This window comes from Megalops cyprinoides, chromosome 22 (genome assembly GCF_013368585.1).
Source record: "Megalops cyprinoides isolate fMegCyp1 chromosome 22, fMegCyp1.pri, whole genome shotgun sequence".
Lineage (NCBI taxonomy): Eukaryota > Metazoa > Chordata > Actinopteri > Elopiformes > Megalopidae > Megalops > Megalops cyprinoides.
In genome coordinates, this window is record NC_050604.1 from 3,011,801 (window position 1) to 3,037,929 (window position 26,129).

At 44.7% G+C, this 26,129-nt stretch overlaps 1 protein-coding gene across 2 annotated transcripts in view; it reads left to right on the forward strand.

The window, feature by feature from the left end:
* Positions 1–26,129, forward strand: part of atrn (attractin) — a 165,328-nt gene that overhangs the window by 36,548 nt on the left and 102,651 nt on the right. For both annotated transcript variants that reach the window (XM_036516519.1, XM_036516520.1), the window contains exons 3-7: positions 239–352; positions 15,685–15,813; positions 21,065–21,270; positions 24,282–24,450; positions 25,739–25,829. In XM_036516519.1, coding sequence (XP_036372412.1) covers positions 239–352; positions 15,685–15,813; positions 21,065–21,270; positions 24,282–24,450; positions 25,739–25,829 — 709 coding nt within the window. The remainder of the gene's footprint in view (positions 1–238; positions 353–15,684; positions 15,814–21,064; positions 21,271–24,281; positions 24,451–25,738; positions 25,830–26,129) is intronic.

Here is a 26,129-nt window from a genome sequence, read left to right on the forward strand (position 1 = left end):
AGTATGTTAGCTGTTGGCTAGGTATCTATGATCAGTACCACATAATTAGCCAATTTTGTTTGTGAGCCTAATATGTCATTGATGGGTTTTTTTAGCATACTGGATGGTGAATTGCAATGAAAGATGTTTATTATATAAACACTGTAATAGCACTTGGTCTTTGGGTGAGACCTGCAGCAGGACTTCCTGGAGGAGCCATGCTGAATTGTGTGAGGATGTGTGTTCTCTCCCCTTGCAGGCCCAACACCATCCTGCGGCTCAGGTTTAACCACTTCGCCACTGAGTGCAGCTGGGACCACCTGTACGTCTACGATGGGGACTCCATCTATGCCCCCCTGCTGGCTGCCTTCAGGTAAGGAATTCCGGGATGGGGGGTGTCTCTGTGGAGCAAACGGGCCAAGACGTAAGCAAAACTCCGCATATGAAAAAGCATTGACTTTCTAGAGGACAGGCTGATCGTGCAGGGCCGGTACTGGGTGGAGATCACAGAAACACTGCTCCACAGGGAGGTGATCGTACTACCAGCTGAGCCCCTCACCCACTGTGAGCAGGTCATGTGACACATGCAGGAAGCACATGTTGTCACTAGAAGTCTGTCCCATATGATGAAAAAAGCCAAGGTCAATTTACGATCAGGCTGTACTATATCAATTGTGTAAAAATCCCATACCGACTTAAATCTAGCAGTATTAAAAGTGTCTCTCCCCTCAGATTTTAGGTCATGACCCAAATCTGAGGTGTTTTTTGGCAGGTTCAATGCTGTCAGCTCTGAGATGGCAGTCCAGCTTGAACAGCTTTTGGGCAGTGTGTGGTACCTGCTGTAGATGGCCTCATGGCCTTGGTGCTGGCACAGCACACGGGATGCTTGACCTTACACCCCTGGCCTGTAGGACTGTGCTCTCCTAATGCATCAAATAGGAGAGTGAGAATGACAGTTTGCCTGTGTAGTTTGAAAAAGCTGAATTGTGTTGGTTCAATTCTGCTTGTTTCTTCTACTGTGGGGAGCAGTAAAATGTATGAGAAATTGGTGTATGTGGTATTCAGCTGCATAATGCTCTGTCAGCAGTCTGGAGTGTGTCATATTCAGCTGCGTAATGCTGTTTCTGTAGTCCGGAGTGTGTCATGTTCAGCTGTGTATGAGGAACACACTCCTGTGGTTCCCACTTCCTCCACTAATTTCCTCAGTACTGAGGACTCACTGTCAGAAAAAATGGATAAACATTGTGGATTACACTATTCAACAGTTAATGAATGAGCAGGACAGTGATATCTCTAGTTGCATACTATTGAACCAGCCTGTAGTTCCCTGCATTTTGGATTGCCTGCACAGGGTTATAAAGCAACCATTGAAATATGAGCAGAGCATGCACAAATCCAGATCTTGGCAGCGATTCCTCTGTGTTAAGGGCTTTCAGAGTCCCATTTCTCAGCAAAATAAGCCATCTGCCTACAGTCAGTTGCTGTACAGTACAGTATAGTGCTGGGCGGTATGACCAAAAATTTGTATCATGGTATTTTTTAAGATTCTGGCGGTTTCATGGTAAATCACGTTTTTTTTTTCATTACGGGGCCTTTACATAGGTTTGTGGCTTATTCTACTGTCAGGAGCACATAGAACATAAAACAAAAAATTTCATCATGTATATAATGAAGGCTTTGATTACTATAGGGTTTGCTTGGCCCCACAAAATGACACAATATATGAAGGAATCAGTATGCATGAAACAGTTGGAAAATGTAAGCTATTTTTATTGTGCAAACTGCAACATAGTAAAAACAGAACTTAAAAAATAGATATGCCAACAACTTTAACATTGCTTCCTTTTCAAAAAAAATCTCTCATTACTTTCAACCAGTTCCCCTTTATCCTCCTTGATTAGCAATAAAGCAAATAATTCACATAATAATTGACACCAATCGCGTAAATAGAGTAAATGAATATGCTTGCGAAACACCGCAGATTGTCTGAAATTTGTCCTATTGATTTAAGCTACAGCATGAGATTGTTTAATTAACAAGGATGGCGATTTGAATTATTAAGTGGCAAGTAATTCAAAAGCTTTCTCTTAAATGTTTGTTTCACATTATAGCTTTCTTGTGTTATAAAATTCAAATTACAAAACAGCTAAATTTAGTTAAATCGATTTAAATTACTGACAGTAAATTTTTAGGTTAGGTCAATAACATTTAGATCACAGACCTCACAAAAGCTGTGATGTGTCATGAGCATTTAACGTAATAATTTAAATCGATAAATGCCATCTTTGATAATTAAACAATCTCAAGTTGTAGCTTTCGCAAGATGTTGCAGTAGCTGTTGTTGCGGCAACAAAAGACGCTCTCAACTGCTTTTTGGAACAAACGCTGATACATTTTTTTACCTGAAAAATGCTCTGACCAGCGTTTTTCAACAGCCTTACAGCTGTTGTTTCAGCTATGCTACGGTATGGCGGTATATGTAAAATTCATACCTTACGGAAAATTAATACCGGTATACCAGATGAACCGGTATGTAGCAAAGGGCGAGAGCAGTCGCCTTCGCTACACGGTATATTGCCCAGCACTCGTACAGTACAGTCCCACAATACAGAATCTACTTCTGGGGCAGAAAATTGATAACTCTAAGCTGGTGTGAAACGATTCAAATTCCACCTTGTTTGGCCCCTGAGTGGTGAGTCAAATGGTGGTAGGCTGGAATTCCAAAGTCAGATGTAAAAAGGCTCTCAAAGACCGTTTTCTTTCTCCCCATAAATTATTTTACAGCTGGTGAATTTGGCCTTATGCATGGTTGTAGGTATTTTGATGATTTCATAACCAGACTAGTTACTGCAGTAAAGAGTTTTATGCTCCAATGACTGTAGTCTTCTCCAGTGAGCCATTAGCCATTCATCTGGAGAGGACCGTGAGTCATTAAACGCTTTCTTCAGGATGGTGCCTGGGCCCCCAGTACTGGTTGTGTTAGAGTTATGTTTGTCCGTGATTGGAAAACAACATTGGAAGCTTATGTGTGTTTCACTGTGGTGCAAAACTCACTTTTTCTTCTCTTCCATATATGAAAGTCTTTCTTTTTTACTGTCCCATTAGCTGCCTGGTTCCCTTAAATCTGTTCATTAAAGATGACACAGTAACTGCATAGTGTGGGCTCAACTAAGGGATGAATTCCAATGTTAGCAGACATTACTCGGCACTTTTAAGGTCATTTATGTACTGTATTTGTTATGTAATGTATTAATTTACTCTGACAGAACTAAACTTTATCATACAGTTCGACTGCTATTTGGCATAATCACAAAGTACTGTAAGTGACCTGTTTTAAGTCAAGAATTTAAGTAAGTTCTGAGTTGTTAGTTATTGGGTAGCGTTTCATGAAATTCAGTAATGCCAAACTCATGATTTTGTAAGTAAAGTGTTCCTATATTTGATAGTAAAAGATAAGGACAGAGGCTATTATGTTTGTGTTGTGTTGAGATCATGGCCGCTAACAAGGCATAATAAAGTGATGAAGTACGAGAGCCTGCATTTATCAGCAATACTGGCATGTCTAGGACTGTTTGGCTTTGTTTCGTACCAGCAACTCTGTGCCTATATTCTTGATTTATCTCTGGCCCCAGGTGCTTTATTGCTTTCATAAAACATATTTATGTAGATGCTCAGATCTGTTTTTCTAAATCCTTCAAAAGTCATTTTTTATTCCTCAATTTTTGAATATCATTCATACAACAATATGTAGTTCCTCTAAACTTTTGCTGTCTTGGCTCAGAACTTAAGAGTTTGTATACAGGCTTTTGCTGATTATTATGTTTTTTAGTTAGTTATTTTCTAATGAAGTTACAGCACAGGCAGAAAGGAGAGTCTATCATTCATTACTGAATGACTGGCTAATGCATTCACAGCCTGGGCTTTGTTGTATAAATAGGTTCTTATTTTCATTCAGTCACATGAGCCTCTCTGAAGTTCACTGCATTGTGTCAGTTATCCTTACCTGGAGATCAGATGCTGTGCGGTTATTGAGGGCGGTCCACACAGGCCTTTTTATTGGAGGAAGCCAATTTGATTGACACTTGCGTACTGTAGATTAGGAAACTGAGAGTCTTGAGGTGGAAGAGATTAGTCTTGCAGTAGGGTCAGAGGTTGGAAGTGATGCACACTGCCAGACAGCAGGCAGCTGTGACTTTTCACTTGACACGATGTCTGAAATTGATGTCTGATTGCTACTCAGCTGTACCAGCGGTTTGCGGGTATTGGAGGTATCACATGTCATGGGGAAGTGAGTTATTGAAGTAGGTCATCTTCCCACAGCTGCAGCCACCTTAGCGCTCGTATTTGAATGAGATGAAATTATTTTAGTGCATTGAACTGCATTAGGCTCAAATACAGTGCAACAACAAAAAAATTCAAAGCTGTGTATTTAGCTGCAAAAATCTTGTCAATGGCGTTTTAGTCACCAGAGGCCCTTCTCCCTCCTACCTCTTAGGCGATGTGACCACTTGACCACTATTACAGTTCAGCGCTTTGATGAATTTGAGGTGTTATAGCAACTGGAGTGTGAGAGCAGTTGTTACCCTCTGTAAGAGTTCTCTCTCTCCCAGGGCCAAGCTACAGTAAGTGCTGATCCAGACTGTCTATGCTCGGTATTCCATATTTTGATAGCAGCCATGCGTTCTAATAACCTGGTCCCCAGGAAAGCTGATACTATGTGGTGTTAGCTGGATGTTAGTGTTCCTTTCTGTGGAAGATGGTGCAGTATCCACACTTTCTGATCTGTTCAGTGAGTGAGGTCTGCACTGAGCATTCACCTTGTTCACTGTTTTTCTGCTGCTGAGATCATTTGCATTTTTCTGTTCTGTACCGGTTGAGAGAGAGCCTGAACCTGTTTTGTATGCACATGCTCACATGCACGCACACACACAGCCACACAGCTCAGGTACGGTGTTCTTGGAATTGAGGTGAGGTTACTGCACTTGTGCGCAGTGAGCTGAACATTGTCGCATTTGTCACATACGCGGTCCGCTCAAGTGACTAGGCACTGGGGAGGGGAGTTCAGGTACACAGCCAATCAGTACTCTGTTAGTTATTATCTTCAGGTCTCCTGACTGTCACATAGTCAGTTACTGCTCTGTTAGTTATGATCTTCAGGTCCCCACACTGTTATTTTTAGTTATTCATTTACTTCCCAGGAGCCCTATTTGCATTCGGCAACATTCTTACATTAGCAACATCCGTCTCCTATATTTTGCATACATCCAAGCAACTGATGTTATCTCAGTAGGGAATCAGCCCCACAACCACCTGATGACTATCTGAGTTTCCTAATCGCTGTTAATGGGATTGCACACCCTGGAATAGTGTGTGGTCTATTGCAAGTGCTCACGCTGAGGAAGGTGCCCCCTGCTGGTACTGAAGGAACATGGGCAGGACTCTCATTGGCCTTTGTGGAGACAGCAGTGGGGCTCAGTCTGGGGTGGGGAGAAGGGCTCTTTAGGGTAAAAACAGGGTGTTAAGGCCCGGAGAGGCTGCAGTAATTACCTGTAATCCCCAGATCAGCCCTGCTTTAGCAGCTGGGAGTCTGCAGTCTGTCAGAGAGTGCTCAAACAAGCACACACCCACATGCACACAGGTTCATACTCATTTATACACATACATGGACATACATGCACACACACACACACACACACACACACACTCACAGGACAGCAGGCAGGTCCCTTGTACCTCTCTGGCGTGAATGTGGGATGGCCAAAGGCTTCCATGGGGCCAGGCTGTGCGGCCTTGGCGGTTTGAAGAAGCAGAAATAACAGCCACAAATTTCATTTTTATGGTGCTTTTCATTACAGCACAATATCAAAGCCTTTTACAGCCTGGAAATAAAACAAATACCACAAATGGCAACAGTATAACAAAGAATGTCTAAGAATTAGTAGAAATGCATAGAAACTGTAACAAAATAATAGCAGTGCTTCCACAAAAGCCAGGCGGTAAAGATAAGTTTTAAGACCAGATCTTAATGGTGCAATTGATTTGTCTGAAACAAAGTGTCAACAGCCACCTGTCAGTAAAGGCGACAGGTGTATTCGCCTGGTCACATTGTTTTTGGAGGCAGAGCTTTAACAAGCAGCTTGTCTGCCTTTCGAGAGCCAATGAGGTGTGAACACAAAATCGACATTCCTTTGTGTGCTCCTCTCGTCCTGCCCATGTTCACACAAAGGAAGACTGTCGCAGTCAGCGCGCTGTCACGGGACCTTCAGCCAACAGCACAGCCATCAATATATCAATACAGGCTCACTTTCAAGGAATGATCATATACATTTACTTTAATGTCAATGGCTCACCAGTAGTATGGCCTGAGAGAAAACTCTACTGGGAAGAAACACCTGCAGGTAAAATAGTTAAAATAGGAGGCTGACCAAAGAAGCAAAAATAAAGAGACCAATTAAATACTTGAAAATAGTATGATAGTTAACTTTGGCCTCAGTACAAACAGAATAAGATGATATAAATGCATAGCAGTGTTGCAATGTTTGAATTTACCCAGAATCATGTATAACGACGGTGACCTCCCTTTGGAGTTCTACTTTGAAGTGATTTTGAAAGCCAGAAAAGGTGTTTGTTTGAGAGTGTGAGAGAGGGATCTACCACAGCAGGTTCTAAAATGCAGAACACCCATGTGTCATGAGCGATGGGGGATTGGCTTTTAAGTCGAGCTCTGATCTGTCCATTTCAAACAGGTGCGCACCTGTGCTAGTGATGGAGCAGGGCACTGTGATGATGTGCAGATAAATCAGACAGAAGCAAACAATTTGATCACTGGTGTCTGCGCTGCAGTACTGTATTGTACTGTAGCGGAAGCAGGCATGACACTGGGGAGGTGAGGTAAAGGAGATTGACTGTGTTTCAGTAGTGTGGTGGTTTGGGTGCAGTTGAGAATCTTCTCTCTGCTTCTTGGTACTGTGTTGTAGCTGACCAGATTTCAGGCTCACAACAGGACCAAAAATGGTTGTTTTTGGCGCTGGTCATGCCCCTTGGTGCCTGTGTCTTCTGGTAGGGTTGCATTTTTTAGCAGTCAGTTCATTGTAGAGAGTGTGGTCATTCCAATGTTGTGCAAGGCAAGAGGTCGTCAACTCCCATTCAGCCCCATATGCCAAGACTCGGCACAGGAACTGAGATTCTATCGCTCTGAGGGCAGTTCAATGGCTTCTGTGTTTAAACATAGCGGGCAGGATGATTGATGTCTCTCCTTAGCTGCTGACAGGCAAATATCTTTACTTCCCACCACAAGATCATCCTGCCATCAGTCCCAGTTCACTAGACCCCTCCCTCTGGCAGCCCTCCAAGCCCTGCTATTGGTCCAGTCTCAGATAATAGCCCCAGAGCACTTCCCCTGTTGAGAAAAGACCCTGACAGTCAGGCTTGCCTTCTGAAGAGGCTTGGTTTTATTTCACTGTCTATTTTTATTTATCGCCACAGCCAGGCTAATCCTCCTCTATCTGAAATCTCCTATTTCCCCTCCAGCGTGCGCAGATAGAGGCCACTTTGTTTGACTGTCAAACCCTTAACACAGAGATGCCATATAAAGGCCTTAATGAATTCAGCCTCCCAACATCAGATTTCAAAGCCTCCTGTTGCTTTGCTAAAGTAGTGGTGTTACAGGGACCAGATGAGCCCCAGTTTCAACGATCTGACTCGTTTGAATTGAAATGTGAACCTAAGAAAAATAAGTAGAAAGAAAAAAGTGCTATTGTGATGTTAATACTACAAGGCAGAGGCATAATCCTCAACTGCAAACAAACTGAACCGAGTACAGCTCTGTATCAGCTATAATCACACTGAACTGGGTACAGCTCTGTATCCAATGTACTCACAGTTACCTGAGTACATCTCTGTGTCCTATGTATATTCCCTTGTTTTTTTTAGTCAAGTGTTGAACTCTATAATGAGCTGTCATGAGTGGCATCAGCTTGGATTGAGCTGTGCCTCAGGTGTCTGGAGCCCAGCTGTGGATGTGCTCTCTGAAGGACAGGTGAGGGACTTTGCTGGAGGCTGCGTGAGGAGGTCACGGAGGCTTTGAGTCTGATCCCTTCATCTTTAGTCTGCAGCGGCAACCCACAGCTCCAGTGGGCAGCTGCAGTGTGCTGGGTTTATCTGTCTTATAGTACAGCCCCTCTTTGAGCCAGCCCAAGCCACTGCCAGTCAGTCACTCAGATGGCTGATTCGATTGGACAATTAAGAGTATGTGGAATGCAAAGTGAGGATCCTCCGGCATTCTAAATTTACTGTGTGTGCATTCCGAATCCAGAGTTGCACACAGTATACAATGTAAAGTTTATGCCAGAAGCCCAGAGTTAAGCAGTGTTGATTTCTCAAAATGTAGAGTTCTGCAGGGCCAGTTTACAATATACCAGAATTATGCAGGGCCAGTTTATAGTATCCCAGAGTTCTGCATGGCTGGTTTACTGCATCCCAGAGTTCTTCAGGGCTGGTTTACAGTATGCCAGAATTCTACATGGCTGCTTTACAGTATCCCAGAGCTCTGCAGGGCCACTATACAGTGGCCCAGAGTTCTGCAGGGCTAGTTTTTAGTATCCCAGAATTATGCATGGCTGGTGTACAGTATGCCAGAGTTCTACAGGGCCACTTTATAGTATCCCAGAGTACTTTATAGTGTTTGTATACAGTATCCCATTCATCCCATCCCCACCACCCTCCCCCAGACTAGGTCACAAAATAATGAACTACATATCATTTATGCAGAAATGGTAAATGGACTGCATTTATATAGTGCTTTTCTGCTCATTTGAGTATGCTGAGAAAGCACTTTACGGTTATATGCCTCACATCTACCTACCAGTGGTAGAGGCTGCCATGCAAGGTACCAACTGGCCACTGGGAGCAGTTTGGGGTTCAGTGTCTTGGACACTGTCAAAGACACTTCAACATTCTGCCAGGAGGAGCCAGATTCAAACCAGGGTTCTTGCAATCCCCAGTCAACTGCTCTACCTCCTGAGCCACTGTCCCACAAAGCACAGAGGGACCATTATTCCTGAAATATGGTCACACATGACATAAACCTTATGCACTGAAGGATGCAGCACAAGGCATTAAACCATGCCAGGCGGTGCAGTTCCTGTGATGGACTGCACAGCTGAAAATGAGCCTCTACAGTACGAGCAAACTTCCAGCTCAGACACTTCAAATGGGCTTACAGCAAAAATAACATTTTAAAAGGATGCATGAAATATTAAGACAATATCAGCTTAAAACTGGAACATCTTGTCAAGTGATGCTTCAGCCATGCGATATTGTACTGTATACTCGGCAAGCCGAGAAATGAAGCAGAGCTTCAAGTTTGTGTTGCCGGTAGGAGAGGACAGCAGAATTTCTGTAAAAGTGGGCTGGTAGATAAAAAAGAGGCTGTGAGTGATGGTTGTACCCTGGTAGTAGGGACATCAGCAAGCCTGTGGACCAAGCCCCTTCCTTGTCATAATGCTGGCATACTAACCAGCTAGCATGCCTCACATGTCCTGTTTTTAATTTAAATGAATTAGTCCTGTTTATAGCTTTCTTAATGTTTCAGCAAAGCGCCAAAATATAGAACCATGGTGAAGCATTGTAATTGGGGTGCTGGCCTTGGAACCCTGTGTTGAGCTCAGCATAATAATGAGGAGAAATCTCTCAAATTAGTTTTCTAGCCAGCCAAAAAAGTTTAGTTTTCCAGAATTTACACAGCTCAGCAGCTAGTTATTGTGTCATAATGAATTTTAATTTGTGAGTTATCTATTGCAGCTAAATAGTTAGCTGTATCTGAATGTCCTGTCACTTCTCCGTGGATTTGCTACCGTATAGGGTGATTAAAAGTTTTTTAAAAAAAAGAAAATAGAAGAGGATTAGCCAGCGTTAGAATCGGTACACATGTTCATTGATTTAACCATAATACAAGCCAGTCTGTTGAGATGGCTTGCTATGGAACTAGTTCGAAAATCAGTCAGACAAATCAAATTATTAGTTTTCACTTTTGAGTGATTGCTCAGAACCATTCTGATTTTCTTTATATGACTAGCTTGCTGTAGCATTACGGGGGTCCTGCATGAAACATGAAACTGAAACATGAATGCTGTAGGCAGCAGAAAGCTAAGAGAATAGTGATGGTGCCTTCATGCTTAACATTTAATTTCTGATGAAATTTTGGGGGTGGGGGGAGTGCATAGTCACCAAAAATATGTAATGTGGAGAACATGCACCTGCCCATTTTATCAGGGATTATACCTGTGTATTGTAGGAAATTTGACAGAAGTAAATCCCTAATGGAGGGTTGTTGTTAGGTAAACTCAAAGGCTCAAGTGTTGAAAAAGTAATTATAAACTGTGATTTCACACCAGCTATGGGGAAATTCTAAACAGTGTTAATGAAATTGAATTTTTTTTTTTTTACTAATATTTGTGTATTCTGTCTTCAGTCCTTTGTTTTAACCTGCCCAGGGGCTACAGATGTGAATTAGCTTCTGGCTAATTGACACATTTACATTGGCGTGTAAACTCAAATGTTGATTAAAGTGTGTGGTCCCTGTTAAAATAAACTGTTTAAGTAGTGGTGGCAGTGTAGTGTAGTGGTTAGGAGCAGGGCTTATAACCGAAAGGTTGAACTGCCAGAACTGCCTCAGTGAACACTGCCTCAGTACCTATCCAGCTGTATAAAAAACATTAACCTGTGCACGGAATAAGAGCACCCTCTAAATGACATTAATGTAATGTAAATAAATAAATTAATAAATAGTATCCAATTGTCAGCTAATCAGATTCCAGTATTCAAGCTGTAGTATGAGTAAGTAATAACCCAGCACAAGCTGTGCTGTTGTATTCAATAAAGCATGAGGGGGTGGTGGGATGCAGTCTTGTCCCTGGTTCCAGTGCCCCTGCAGGTTCATGCTTCCAGTGTTGGAATTCCAGCTACGTTCCCCAAAGGAAAAGAGGTGGCTGGTCCAGCCTGGCAGAAGGTCACTGTGCGCTGTAACATGGAGGGGGGGGGGGGGGGTTGTTGCCTTATTTTCTATCATTAGTCACCCCATTCTGGTCTTTTCTTCTGGGAGGTTCAGTGGTTCTTTCACACGGAACCTTCTCCGTGCAGAACCGGCATTCCAAGGGATTAACATGAACAATTTCACACCTCCCAAGTGTTCTCTGATTAGATGGTTATACACCATGTGTAAACTATTTACTCTCAAATGAAAAAAACGTGCCTTAAATGAGTAAGTTGTGCTCCACTTAAATCTAATCCCCTTTTCTATCCCTTGTGCTGGATAGCTATATGCATTCTGAAGCAGAGTCTGCCATCTCAGTGGAGGATCTTAGTGGAAACATGCTAAACCAATGTATATGCTGGAGTGGGCTGTCACGTTGGGGTGTGAACGTGAATTGGCCAGCCAGATGTCTCTTGAAGCCCAGTCACAGACATGTGACTACATTTCTCATAATACAATCTCTCCATGCGGAAACCACAAAAAATGGAGTTAATACACCAGAGGCAACAAACGGCTTACGCCTTTCCTCCAAAAGAGTCCTCTTCACCTGGATTCCAGTTGGCCTGGGGAGCAGGGTCAATGGCGAAGGTGTGGAAGCAGCTGTTCTTGGACTGAGCTGAATCTGTCGATCTGAGTCGACCAGTGACCCCTGTAAAGCTGAAGGAAAGAGCTCTCAAAGAGCTGCCATGCCGTTTTCAACTCCTTGATCTCCCTGCTGTCCCTGTTTATCAGTTTGCTGATAAACGGCTCATTTCTCATCAATGACAAGGTCCTAATCACATTGGCGAATCTGTGGCTTGCAGAGGTAAATTGGAGTTCGTGTAGCTGGTTCCCGACATTCTGTAGTTTATGACCTTAATTTGATTTTGTAGGGGCAGTGATGGAACACCACACAGAGCCCCGCTGTTTGTCTGTTTTCCCCTCCTTATCTTGAGTTATTGTATTATGTGCATACTTCAGTGTGGGGGCACTGTCCCCAGAGGTGGAAAACCCCGGCTTCAGAAAGTAAAAGTCCTACCATGTATTAGTTCTAGCCATTCACTAAACAAGGTGATTTCACTGATTAGCTCATCTACCTGGCTGAAGAGTTGTGCTAATTAAATTCAGCTGGTGTAGTGCATGGATGGAACAAATACGTGGCAGGACTTTTACTTTCTGAAGCCGGGGTTTGCCACCTCTGACTGTCCCATCCATTTCAGTTAGCATGAGTCTACAGGACTGTTCTGGAGGTAATCTGCAGTTGGCAGATTAAAGCAAAATGAAATCCTCAGAAACACTACAGGAAAAAAGACCATGCTCCGGCAGTAATCAGGTTGAGATGTGTATTGAATTGGCTAGACCTGTACTCTTTGGCTGTATTCTGACAGAATTACAGCGGTGCACAATTCCTTCCTGAGAATTTGCATTGAGCGAGTACAATTTCTATTGTTTTGCTTGTGTGATGTAATCTAATGTATGCATGGAACAGTTTTGGACATCAGATGCAGTGATACGCTGGATCAGGGATGTTTAATTGGTGCTGGATTTGAGTGTGCTATGCGATCTCTGCTCCCTGCTGTTTTTGGCTCTCCTGGTGTCTCAATAGCTTCTTTTCATTGTACAGCTCTGACTTTGCTGTTTGTGTCCCCTCTCTGTGTCTAAATATGTATGATAATTAGCTTTTGGCTTGTGTGTTGTAGTCCATCAAGAAGAATCGCTCCTCAGTGTTGGGGCTTGGGGAGAGGGAGAGGATGGGGCAGACAGACGGGCGGAGGGATGGAGGGGTGGATAGACACCCCTGTGTTCGGCGGAAGCGTGATGGCCCTGTTTGTCCTGCCAGGCGCCACCATTTTAATGCCATTTTGTCGCGGGGTTCGGTTTCTCATGTTTTCCTTGTAAGGCGCATGGTCTGTGAAGAGGGCCCGGGGACCTCAGATGACCCCTCCCACAACAGTCATGCTGGGCCAGGGACTTTTGGCTTGTCCCTGTTTGACCTTCTCCAAAGCAGCCACGCCCTTGGGCCGGATCACAGGGGAGTCTTGGCTGACGAGGGTTGCTCTGGCTTCCAAGACTTCAACAAAACCCTCCTTGTGCCACCCTTTCCCAGAATGCCTGAGGTGGAGCGTCTCTGTCATCTACCTTTGCCAGCACTCATGGGAAGGAGTTTCTTTGGAGCCGGTGCTTAATCAGGGTAGTGTGAATTTTTTGGGATTGCACTGGTTCTCCATTCCTGTATATTAATATATTCTCAAGCAGGGAGCCCTTCTGTACACGTGGAATACTTGAAACCAACTTGAGTTTTCAGTTTTCATACTTTTATTTCCAGCCAAATTTTTGCTGGTGTATTCTAGAACTATGTCTTCTTGTCAGGGTTGATTATTAACCTATATGTTCCTTGTAAGAAATGTTGTGTTATTGATTCTCTGGAACTCAAGTGAAGTGAAGAGTAGTGTTTTTGCTTAGAATCATTTGGGTGAACAGTTCCTAGAAGTGCAATTTTTTGCTGCAGCCTAGATGCCTCTCTTCTATGAAGCCCCTAAGCAGTCTTCCCAGCTTTGCACAGCTCTGTGCAGCTTGCAGAATGATGCTGGGAGACGCAGAATGATGCAGGGAGACGCAGAATGATGCAGGGAGACGCGGAATGATGCGGAATGATGCAGGGAGACGCAGAATGATGCAGGGAGACGCGGAATGATGCAGGGAGATGCGGAATGATGCAGGGAGACGCGGAATGATGCAGGGAGACGCGGAATGATGCAGGGAGACGCGGAATGATGCAGGGAGACGCAGAATGATGCAGGGAGACGCAGAATGATGCAGGGAGATGTGGAATGATCCAGGGAGACGCGGAATGATGCAGGGAGACGCGGAATGATGCAGGGAGACGCAGAATGATGCAGGGAGACGTGGAATGATGCAGAATGATGCAGGGAGACGCAGAATGATGCAGGGAGACGCGGAATGATGCAGGGAGATGCGGAATGATGCAGGGAGACGCGGAATGATGCGGAATGATGCAGGGAGACGCAGAATGATGCAGGGAGATGCGGAATGATGCAGGGAGACGCGGAATGATGCAGGGAGACGCGGAATGATGCAGAATGATGCAGGGAGACGCAGAATGATGCAGGGAGACGCGGAATAATGCAGGGAGACGCGGAATAATGCAGGGAGACGCGGAATGATGCAGGGAGACGCGGAATGATGCAGGGAGACGCGGAATGATGCGGAATGATGCAGGGAGACGCGGAATGATGCAGGGAGACGCGGAATGATGCAGGGAGATGCGGAATGATGCAGGGAGATGCAGAATGCTGAATGTCTTCATTGTGATGGAGGCCTGGTCATCTCTCACCAGAAGTGCGTGCAGACAAAGTTTCAAACTGCTGACTGAGTCACCTGAAAGATTTGGGGGTTCATGTCCTCATTAATGCCAGGGTAACAAGGGCTGTGATTTTCACAGCTCTTAACTATAAGCAAAATCTCTGCTCTGCTCTGTGGATGGGCACTCCCCCTGGATAGAGTGCAGAGAGAGGGAGAGAGGTAACATAACGCTCTGTTTGTGGGTCCCTCTGCGCTAGGTGCGCTGTGCTGCCCAGTGGTGTCGATCTGGCACTGAGCTGACAGGGAAGTGCAGTCCTCTGAAGCTGCGTTTGAACCGAACGCGAAGCGAAATTTCGGTTTGATCGCTTGCCTGAAAAATGAACAAGCGAATTTCGCGCACGTAACAGCAAGCATTTTTGATTGCCAATGCTGATAGCAAGTTGCTGAAGAGAGCGGGGCGTGGCTTCTAGCCGTACTTGAAGGTGATTGGGTTTCGCCGGGCGAAATTTTCGCTCGAGTTGAACATTTTTTAACTCAAGCGAACCGTTGCGAACGCTCATTTCGCCCGTGGTTGTACTAGCATATAAGGTAAAAAATTAAATTACGTAAAAGTTAGCTCAAAACAATTAAAATAAACAATATAAGTCGCAAGTTGGGATCACAATATATAATTCGGAAATCGATGGTAAGCCACTGGAAGAACTTTTAAAAGTGCGTTTTAAAAACGTCTATGACTTTTAAAAAATGCGTGCGTTTTAAAAAATGACTAAAATGAATGGGGAAATTCACTTCCGACACCAGTGTGACGTAGCCACCTCGGTACTCTATTTCGCATCATTCGCAGTTTCCCCGCGATTAACTCCGCCCATTCGCCGCTCGTAAATTTCGCTTGAGACCGCAGCTCTGTGCAGAAGACAAGCTGTGGGTAGTTGACATGCACACCTGCGTTCCCTTTGAAGTTCCCTGTGATGATCTGAGATCAGTGTGGAGCCGCGCATAGTAATGAGGATGAAGCTGCTGCCTTTGACAGCGCTCTTCTCTGTGCTTACAGGGGCGTTTACTTCTCAGAGCTGTTTGCCTCTCTCTCCATGACAAAGTTTGTTTTGCTGCTGCTGGAGGTGCCGGGCTGTGCATGTGTGTGTGCGTGCGTGTGTGAGTGAAAATGACACTGTGGATTTCAATGAAAGTGTGAATTGCTGTAGGTGAACAGTGTAATGAGCAGTATGTGTGTTTGTGTGTGTGTGTCGTTTGTGTTTGTGTGTGTGTGTGTGTGTGTGCATGCGAGAGAGTGAGACACTGTGTGGATTTTAATGAAAGTGTGAATTGCTGTAGATGAGCAATGTAATGAGCAGTCTGTGTTTGTGTTGCAGTGGCCTCATTGTGCCTGAGCGTTACTCAAATGAGACGGTCCCGGAGGTGGTGTCCAAGTCGGGCTATGCCTTACTGCATTTCTTCAGTGACGCAGCCTACAACCTCACCGGCTTCAACATCTCCTACAGGTGGGCCCTAACACTGTCCCAAACCATGTGTAACTGTCTGTCTCTCTCTTTCTTTTTTTTTGGGCAACAGGTCAGCTGTATGCAGCAAGAAATTTACTGCACTCCCCCTTTCTCCTCAAACACACTCAACACACACACACACACACACACACACACACACACACACACACACACACACACTGTGTATATACCAGGACAACAAACAATATGCAACAATGAATAGTTAACCTGTGATCACATATCACAGTAAATTTAATTTGACTATTCAAAAATATTCAGAAACCCATGATAGCTGCTGCACTGGATACTGAGTGAGTCAGCTTTTTTGAAAGTTTATATCTTTTTAATGAAAATGTCCCTCGCTTGGGAGGGACATTTCACTTTATAAAAAAAAAATTGATCCCTGTGTCAGTCTCTCTTGTATTGCAGTGATCAGAGAGTTTGTCTTCCCTTTGTGTCCCTATTCAGTGGGCAAGCTGTGATCACTCAGGTGATATTTGGTCTGGATCAGATTTTCTGCCAGGGTATAAACTCCTTTTAGTGTCCAGTAGCACCCCATTTTGTTTTGTGTCTTAGTGTGTGTTTCCTGATTTTCTAGATATGATTGGTTGAGTTGCTTTATAATTTGGTTTGCTCTAATTGGAATTGTATTTGCAGTGGTGTCCTGAAGCAGACTGATGGTGGTGTTAGTCTGCTCAGTGATTTTCAGAATCATATGGCTGGGGGGATTCTTTTCTGGGGTTCGGCTCTGGGTATTGCAACGCTTGATGATGGAGAGAATTTGGATCACTGTTTCAGATGAGTCCAGAATTTGAATGTTATTCTCTGGTAATTTGTTTATTTGTTACTTATGTTAAAAAGTAATGGGTGAAGGCATAGAACCTCTTCATGACACAGAAAGCCTATTTCGCCTTCACCTGTAATGCCTTTGCTGCCAGCTCAAACTTCCATAAGGCATTGATAGTTAGACCGGCAGCTGTGTACCTGGAGGTGTGCTGGAGGGCAATGTTTCCCAGTGTAAAATTATATTTATTTACCTGACATCTGCCTTTTTACTGACATGTCATGCTGTAACTCTTATCTTATTAATAGTCATTGCCAGGGGCCCAGGTCTGGTAGCACTGTTGTAACGGAGACAAGTTCTTCTGAAGCCCCTTTTCTTTGGGCAACAGTAGGTCATCTGTATACAACAAGAAATTTACTGCACTCCCTCGTCCTTTCTCTTTCTCCCTCAAACACACACACACATACACACACACACACACATACAGTCTCACTTCGCCACCTATGTCCCATGCTGTCCCGGGGGGGGGGGGGGGAAGCGGTGGGCTCAGTCAGACAGGCAGAGGAGCTGGAAACGGAGATACTTTTAATTCAGGTCACGCCTGATAACAACAGCAAAAACAAGAGCAGCACAAAGCCCCCTGAAATGGGAGCGTTTAGCGTGAATGTGCTCACTGGCTGAGGAGTGGAGAGGCAGCACTGATACCCCTGCAGATGATTCCCTGCTCTGAGGCAGGTCTGCCACACTGCACAGCATGGAGAATCTCCATTAGTCTCAAAGAAAGGAAACAGTGAAACATGCTGCCGGAGTGCACTAACCCTTTCTGCTCAGGGACAGGAGTATGAACCGTGTGGGTGGGGAAGTGGAAAGGAACTTTCACTGTGTCTGCCTGCCGGCCTGCCTGTCTGTCTGTCTGCCTTCCTGCTTTCCTGCCTTCCTGTCTTCCGTCCTTCCTTCCTTCCTTCCTTCCTTCCTTCCTCTCTTCCTTCTTTCCTACCTGCCTGCCTTCCTGTCTGTCTACATGCCTGTTTGACTTCTGGCCTACCTGTCTGTCCTCTCTTAGCAGCCTGCTCACATTCATACTTACAGGCTTGTGATTTTAAAAGCAGTTGGGCAGCCATCTGGGTGCTTGTGTGGGTGGTAATTATACTGAGAGTTGGTGAAAAGATTGTACTGCTTTAGATATATTCAGCTCATCACTTTGAGGGCATATTTCATCTGGTTCCCATTTATGTTTCTCTTTAAATGGCTACCACAATTATATCACACAAAAGGAATCAAAATGCCCGATTATGCTGACCTCCTCTGTCATTTGCATCACAAATGCTCCTCATAGCATGCCTTTAGCAAAATTGAAAAAGGAAAACAATAAACCAAATATAGGTAAACACAACAGTGAGTTGATCTCTGCACGAATGCATGACTGACTCCTATGGAAGAACACTTCATTCAGCCTTTTATCTCTGTCAGGCAGTCAGTTGGGGATGTTCTATCCCCAATACATCCCTAACTTTGAGATGCTATTTGACAGCAGTGTGTTCAGCTTTTCCGAAGAGCCTGCAGAAATGTGCTTTGAACATGGAGAGCAGAGAGATTGTTATTTGAGACATTTCCTTCCTCACATGGGTAATGTGTGGAAAAGGAGCTGCACCTAGCTGTAAAAATCAAAGATAAGAAAAGCAAGCTGCCCTGGCAAAGGCTGTCTCATCTACGTTGATAATGCTGTCTTATCTTCTAATGCTAATGCTAATATTTAGCCATGCTAAAATATCCGCACACCTGCATGCAGAGATTAACTGTGTAACGCAGTAAGGGCACATAAACTCATAAGAATTTCCTGCTCTGTACCTGTACAGGGTTTTGCTTTATGCGTTGGGCTGTGTGGAAAAGGAAACGTTGTTTGTTAGGCTGAGGGTGAGGGTGGCGGGTGCTGAGATCACATGGAGACATAGAGGTGGGCAGCACACCTTATTGGTATGCCAGGACATGGTTCCGGGGTGGCGGAGCGGACAGAGGCCAGGGGGAATTGGTATGCCCAGTCACGGCTCCAGTAGCCTGGCCTGGGGAGGAACTGCACCCAGAGAAACGTTTGTTCCATTCCAATGCACTGTGCCCCTCCTTTTGGAAAAAGCAGGCCCTTTTAATGTGTTGCCCTCTGTGACGGGGCACATTGGGTGCCCACATTCAGTACGTACTTTTGAACAGAGCGGAAGCTGGAGCCGACGGCCTCGGGGGACTCAACGTGGCACATACCAACAGTGGAAAATCTGAGCCCCGGACAAATCGCATTCGTCAGGGAACATAAAACACTACGCCAGTGGGGGACTTGTTTAATGGCTCCGCACAGCAAAAGTTCATGCAGCTAAACGGTTATTACTGCACACACCATTGTTTAGGAAGTTGCCGTTCAGCTTCTGGAAATAGTCCTATGCGTGTCGAAAGGTTGTTGAAAGCCGTGCTGGCTGTCGGTAAGGGCAGATCAAAAGAAGCAGGCAGAACTCCACCATCAGCATTCCAGCTCCACCGCCACCCAGAGCCACTGAATCAACACTCACATCTGAAGCGCAAACAGCTGCATTGTGCTGCGTTTCAGCTTTTTAACTTTTTAACAAAATCGCTCACAGTGTCCATTTACATTTACCCATATATACTATGAAAGCGGACAAAACAATATGCAGACTGCACACTGCTACAGAAATTAAGATTCATAGCTTAATCAAAAATGTTTTATTCTACCTGCTTGCAAGACCAAGGAGTCTATCATGTTATCTTATCAATTTACAAGATCTTGGAGTCGAAATTATGTTGCACTGTATGGACAGCATCATGTTTCTTAATGTTTTAATTGGCCCTATCATATGCAGGAAGCTTATTTGCATTTTTTTTATTGAGAGCAACAAATTTCCTTTGAGATATCCATTATTATTTGGTATTTGAAGGATTCATTAGAGTATCAATGTGTATTTGAAGCCCTTCATCTGATTTGGCAGATTCTGTAGTAATCTGAACAGTCTTCACTGTCCCCAAGTGTCTGTAGATGCCTTTGTTCTCAAATATCGTGAGAAGGGACTCTACCCCTGACTCGGTTCATACGGCTTCTGGCCAGTTGAGGTATTACCTGGACGTGATTTTGGAGGAGGCATTTCCCCTTGAGAGAGGGTATGTGTGCTGATACGCACAGTAGTCAGACTGGAGTGCATTATCCTCCAAATGGCATGTCACAGAATGTGCAGTCCCAAATGAAATTCACCCCATCTCTCTCATCTCTGCCTTATAGGCATTGGGACTTGTCATACCGTACTCCTCACCTTCCTATTCTGTCTGCTTCAGTGGAATTCGTTTTTGTCTGGTTCACAGACACACACTCCTTCCGTGTCTCTCTCTCACGAGGGTGCACACATACACACGCACACAAACACACTGGTGTTCAGCAGCCAAACAAAGTGTTTCTAACCGCATATCATGGTGGAGATGAGGATGATGATGATGATGACACCAGAAACCATCTCTCTCCATTAACCAATAGCCCATCTGTGCCAATGTTTCTATTTTTAAGTCTTGGCAACACACTGTAGTGTCAGTAGCAGCAGCTCACTGCAGACCCTTACCTGAGCATTTCCTGAGTACCCACAGCACAGAAAGGCTGAGCTCCACATAGTCTGGGCTGAGATGGTGTCAGGGATAGTGGCGGTGCAGGCTGCTGAATAAGGAGCGGTGTGTTAGTGAAACCTTGTCGCTCGAGGGCAGGGCAATCAGAACCACGGGCCATGGTAATAACAGCCCCCCCCCGTTGAATCAGCCACAGCATTGGAACAGAGCAGCATCAGCGCACAGAGAGGCTGCTCTGTCCCTGACCCTGATCTTATTGGACCCTTACTCTCCCCTGTCACTAATGGGAGCTTTTCTCTGCCCTGAGCCTTTGGCCCAGGGCCCGACTCTTCTTCGCTGCAGGTTGAACGCGCATGCCAATCTGCCGCAGAGTGTGAGTCTGAAAACATCCTCTCCTGCAAATGCCACTGTTGCTTTTGCATTTTTTTCCATTAGCACCTGTGTGTTTTAAACATTTCCAATGCTTTTTCCTGCCTTGGCGGGTGGAGGAGGGGGTTGGCTGTGCTCTTTAACATCATGCCGCCATGCGCTTTGTGGACACATTTGCTTTGCTTTGTTTTACAGTCGACCTACTAGTGGTTAGCCTTGGAGTCAGGTGCTTCATTCCAACTGTCCTCAGTGATCTGCCTCTGTAAATATTCAGCTGTATAAATGGATAACATTTTAAATTGTACAAAATTCAAAAAAGTCGCTCTGGATAAGAATGTCTGCTGAATTAAATGTAATGTATCCTTCACAAGCAGCGATTGCTGAGGTTTGTTTCAGGTGAGGTACTCCGATGTGAGAGTCTCTCCCCTCCCTTCCACATTCGATCATGCTTTAAGCTTGTGTTTCTCTGTCCCTGTGTTTCTGTTCTAGGATCAACACGTGCCCCAATAACTGCTCGGGGCGCGGGGAATGCCGGGTGGGCGATGCCGGCGAGGTGGTGCGCTGTGAGTGCGAGGAGCACTGGAAGGGCGAGGCCTGCGACATCCCCTACTGCGCGTCTGACTGTGGCTTCCCCGAGCATGGCGTCTGCAAGCCCAATGGCACCAAGGGCTGCCTCTGCCACCATGGCTGGCAAGGTGCGTGCCACCAAACACGCCAAATACATACTGACAGTCACTCTGTATGCTCTACACAGTGGGCTCTCTCACTAACTCCGTGCTCTCTATGCACTGAACCATGTTTTCATACTAACTCTGTATGATCTACACTGGGACATCCTCTGATACTAACTCTATAAGCTCTACCCATTAGGCCACACTCACACTACCTCCTTATGCTCTATGCACTGGCCTGTGCTCTCACACAGCTTTATAGCAACAGGTGGTCTTAGTTTTGCCATAACTCCAAAGTGAGTATTCAGCGCTAGAACTAGAGTAAAGTGTTTTTACGGGGCTGGCGAGTTGTGCTTAAGCAGTAATTGTATATGTAAGGAGTGATATTGAGATGTTTCCTGAAGCTTGCCTTGCAGGGGTCTTTACACAGAGCTGTGCGTTGTGTGCTGTTTTAGGAGGTGCTGGAAGAATATGACTTAAAGCAAACACTTTCTGGCATGACATGGGAAGATAAAGGATGACTTATTAAGCAGAATAATAAATGTGTTGAAATGCAGGCGCGGCCATAGGCTGAAGCACTCAAAGCTGGCTTTGTCTGCCACCCCAGCTTCATTCTTTTGCAGAAACATTAACACCCAAGTGCTGAACCTGATAGCGTTCATGGAGACCAAGACCAGACACACTCACATACTCATATGCACACGCCCACACACACTCACATACACACCACATATACACGCATGCACATAAATATACACATGCATGCGCACATTCACTCACACACACACACACACACACGCGCGCATACACACATATACACACATGCACACACAGATACACACAACACACACACTGAGACTTTGCACCTGTGGACTTATGAGCCTACAGCAGCCATTTCAAGGCAGAGCCAGAAAGGCACTTTTTAAGCCCTGTTTTCATCTCCAGATATGTGACTGTGTGAGCATCCATCCTCATTAGCCCTCTGGCTTTTCTCTGAGCCGTGACCCTCTCAGTATGCAAGAATGTGTCCCTTTTAAGCTTGGAGCATGCCAGTGCCCCTGCATGGCCCCCCCCATGGCCCATCGCGTCCCCGGTCGTTAACACTCCTGCCGGCAGGGCTTTGTGCTATGTTCAGGCCAATAAACACAGCCACAGACGGAGGCTTTAGCATTCTGCTCAGACCTGCTGTAGTGGAGACACGTAACTTAATGACCCTCAGATTGTTTACTTTCCGGTAACACAGACTGAAGACGGGTTCGCTTGTCAGTCAATATTAGTGTTGATCAGTGTAGCGCTAACAGTGTTCACTAATGACTTGGTGACAGTCTGGGGGAACACTGAAACAGGCCCCACATGCAATCCCCTGTGTCACTGCTGTCCTCAGCTTGGTGTGATGTGGGTCTCTTTGGGCTAGCTTGGCTTGCAGTGGAACGCTCCCCTGGGAGTGGAGGTGCGTAATTGCTAAATGCCGCCATTCAGAATCGAAGCTTAGCGAACATCATCTTAGATTCACTATAGTGCCTGAAGACTGAAACCAGCGGGAGAAAGATGGATGCCATCTGCCTAAGAAAAACGCTGCCTTGATTGGTCGTAAGAAGACTATGATAACAACCAAAGTGAAGAAATTGGGAGTTCCACAGTCAAGCTGTAAAATTCGAAAAGACAGGGAAAGCGTCATATAGAGGTAAGGTGTAGGGCTGTGATGATAATGATTTTTTCTTCCTGCAGTAATAAAACAACATATTACTACGATTTAGCGGTTTACCGATTTACTGATTACAACTTAGAAAGTGGTTGCAAACTTACAAATATTTTACATTTTAACATTTTTACATTTAACATTTAAACATTTTAATATTTTATATTTTAATTCACATAATTCTGTAGGCTATACAATAATGGCATCTCAAGCAGCATGAACAGGTAGGCTATGTGTAGCCGCATTAAAACAGTTTTAATTATTTTTCAAATCAAATGAAAAATAAGAAGATGGTAAGGGAACATTAAGCTAATGGTTTTTAAACATGCAACATAATTGAACATTCATGATGTTGGTAGGCTATCTACTACAGTCACTGCTTGTATAAAGTGCTGCAAAAAAATCGAAATGTACTCATTCTTTATTTTACTGTCTTTTTATTTTACGTGGTTAACGCAGATGTGCTGAACGGCAAATTTCGTTTTAACCCTTTCGCGCGTACGGTCACACCAGTGTGATTAGCCAGTTAGTGCATATGCTAAAACTGGTGCGATTAGAACACTAGATTGGCGAAATTCTAGCTAATTTTAGCTTGAGGAAACAGCGAATTAACTCTAAAAATATAGCAAATGCTAACTGAAATCTATAAGAAACTTAATAACACAAATGAAAACATAATGAACCATATAAGGTAACACGCGTGCTACATACCATAACAAATAAGTTACATGCCAAAGGGTTCAAACAAAATTTGCCATTCAGCACATCTACGTTTGCCACGCTTTTCAGTATTTCAGCCAGGTAAATATCCGCGCTAGAATTATGGAAGGAAGTTGTGGTCAAACTTGATAATATGATTAATTTGCGTTAAAACATTAACGCGTTAAAGTTTCCAGATTAATCGCAAACGAGCGTTAACGCATTAACGTTGACAGCCCCAAAATAAATAAATAATTGCGGTGATGCGGTAATGAGCTCATCCCCGTGGTAGGCGTCTCATGACCGCGGTATTGCGGTAATGCGGTTATCGTCACAGCCCGAGGAAGGTGACGAGTGTGACTCAGTGCCTGTGACCAAAATGTCACTCATCGCACAAGTTTGTTGTCAGGAACTGCAGAGGGCATTTTAGTCTTTACAGACATGTGCAAGTTAGTAATGCAAGTCAGTTTCTTTTTTATGTGTGGGAATTGGGTCAGTGTTACTTAATGACAGTGCTGTTTAATTCCTGTATTTTCTTATATCTGTAGCTGTCATTGCATCAGTTGAGCCTCTATGTACGTGAAGAGGGTTTGCACTTGGAGGTTGATTGATGGTCGTGATGGCTTCTCCTTCTCAGGTCCAGATTGCTCAATCCCAGTGCCGGCAAACCGCTCCTTCTGGACCCGAGAGGAGTACGAGGTGCGGAGCCTGGCGAGAGCCTCCCACAAGGCCGTGGTGGACCAGGACATCATGTGGGTCATCGGGGGCTACATGTTCAACTACTCGGACTACAGGATGGTCAAAGCGTGAGTACCGACTGGCTACCAAGATACCAGGCCTTCTGTTGTGCTGGGGGAACAGTCAGGCTACCTGCTCTACACTTGTTAAGGTCAGGCTATCTGCTTTATACCTGCGTGAAGTTGGCACCCCAAGTATTTAAAAAGTTCGAAATGGTATTACTGTTCGCTTGTGCTACGTTTGTGCTGGTTTGTGCCGTAAAAATTTTCGTTTGAGCTGCTATGGTTTTTTAGATATAACAAATTATATTGTATGTGCTGTGACATCACCCAGCACCCCAACCTCCTCCGAATTGCTCCTAAATGGTCACGGACGGCTACTATATAACTAACGTTAACCAGCTAATTAGCAAATGCAACTCAGGCCTTGTAAGTAATTAGCTGGCTTAAAAAATAGCTACAAGTGCTTGTCATTTTTAAGTGTTGGATATTTCCAAATAGCGCTGCAACGTAAGTTTACTGGGATCCCATGTAATGTTATTGCTCTTGGCATTGAAGCGCTCTGTGTAGGCCTATCAGGAAATAATGTAATGCCAAAGTTTTTTTTCAGGGCACCAACCAGCAAAACATTGCACAGTAGAGCCCACTTTCTTCGTTATGGAGAAAGAAGCGTTCTGGAAGTTGTCACAGAATTTTTGCCATGAAGTACAGTGTTTATCCAAAGCATGACCGCACGAAGGAAAATTATCATGGCACAAACCAGCACAAACGTAGCAGAAACTAACGTGACCATTTTGGAGCAATTCGGAGAAGGTTGGGGTGCTGGGTGACCTCATCGCCCAAAAATATAATGTTTATATCTAAAAAACCATAGCAGCACAAACGAAAATTTTTACAGCACAAACCGGCACAAACGTAGCACAAACGAACAGTAATACCATTTCGAACTTTTTAAATACTTGGGGTGCCAACTTCACGCAAGTCTGCTTTATGAGTGTAAAGGTCAGGCGATGTGCTCTGCAGTTGTATAGGTCAGGCCTCAGGTTGTACAGGTATAAAGATCAGGCCTCAAGTTGTACAGGTGTAAAAGTCAGGCCGCAGGTTGTACAGGCGTGAAGGTCAGGCCCCAGGCCGTACAGGTGTGAAGATCAGGCCGTAGGTTATACAGGTGTAAATTGGCTGTGTATTGAAACCTGATTACAACCCCTTCAGCGCTCCATGGCATCCTTAGTGACTGTGGAGCTGATCCATAAGGAGGCTTGCTTTCACAAAGTGAGTGCAAAGAAATTTTGTATGCCCAGCGCTTGTCTTACCTGCTGTAATGGCCCCTCTGTTGCCCCCGTCTCCTTCCTTCCAGGTTCAACGTGACATCCCAGGAGTGGCTGCCCCTCAACCGCTCTGTGAACGCGGTCACAGGCCGGTATGGCCACTCTCTGGCTCTGCACGAGGTACGAGCTCATATGGGCTAATATGTACGCTTTTCTTTAGCATGTACCCAGATGCAGTCCTGCTTTAAGAGTTGGGGCAGAGCTTGCAGCTTAATCAAGCCTCTGAAGGGCTGCTTGACTGCATAAATATATATGTTGTTTTCTTACCAGTGTTGTATATGGAACCAGCATGGTGCAGCTTATTATTGTTACACTGTAGCACAGCTCTTATCTGACATCTGATGAGCTCAGCAGTCAAACAGTGGATTTCTCCCATTTTAAATGTAAAATCTGGAGGTATTTTAGAAAAATAATGGCTCC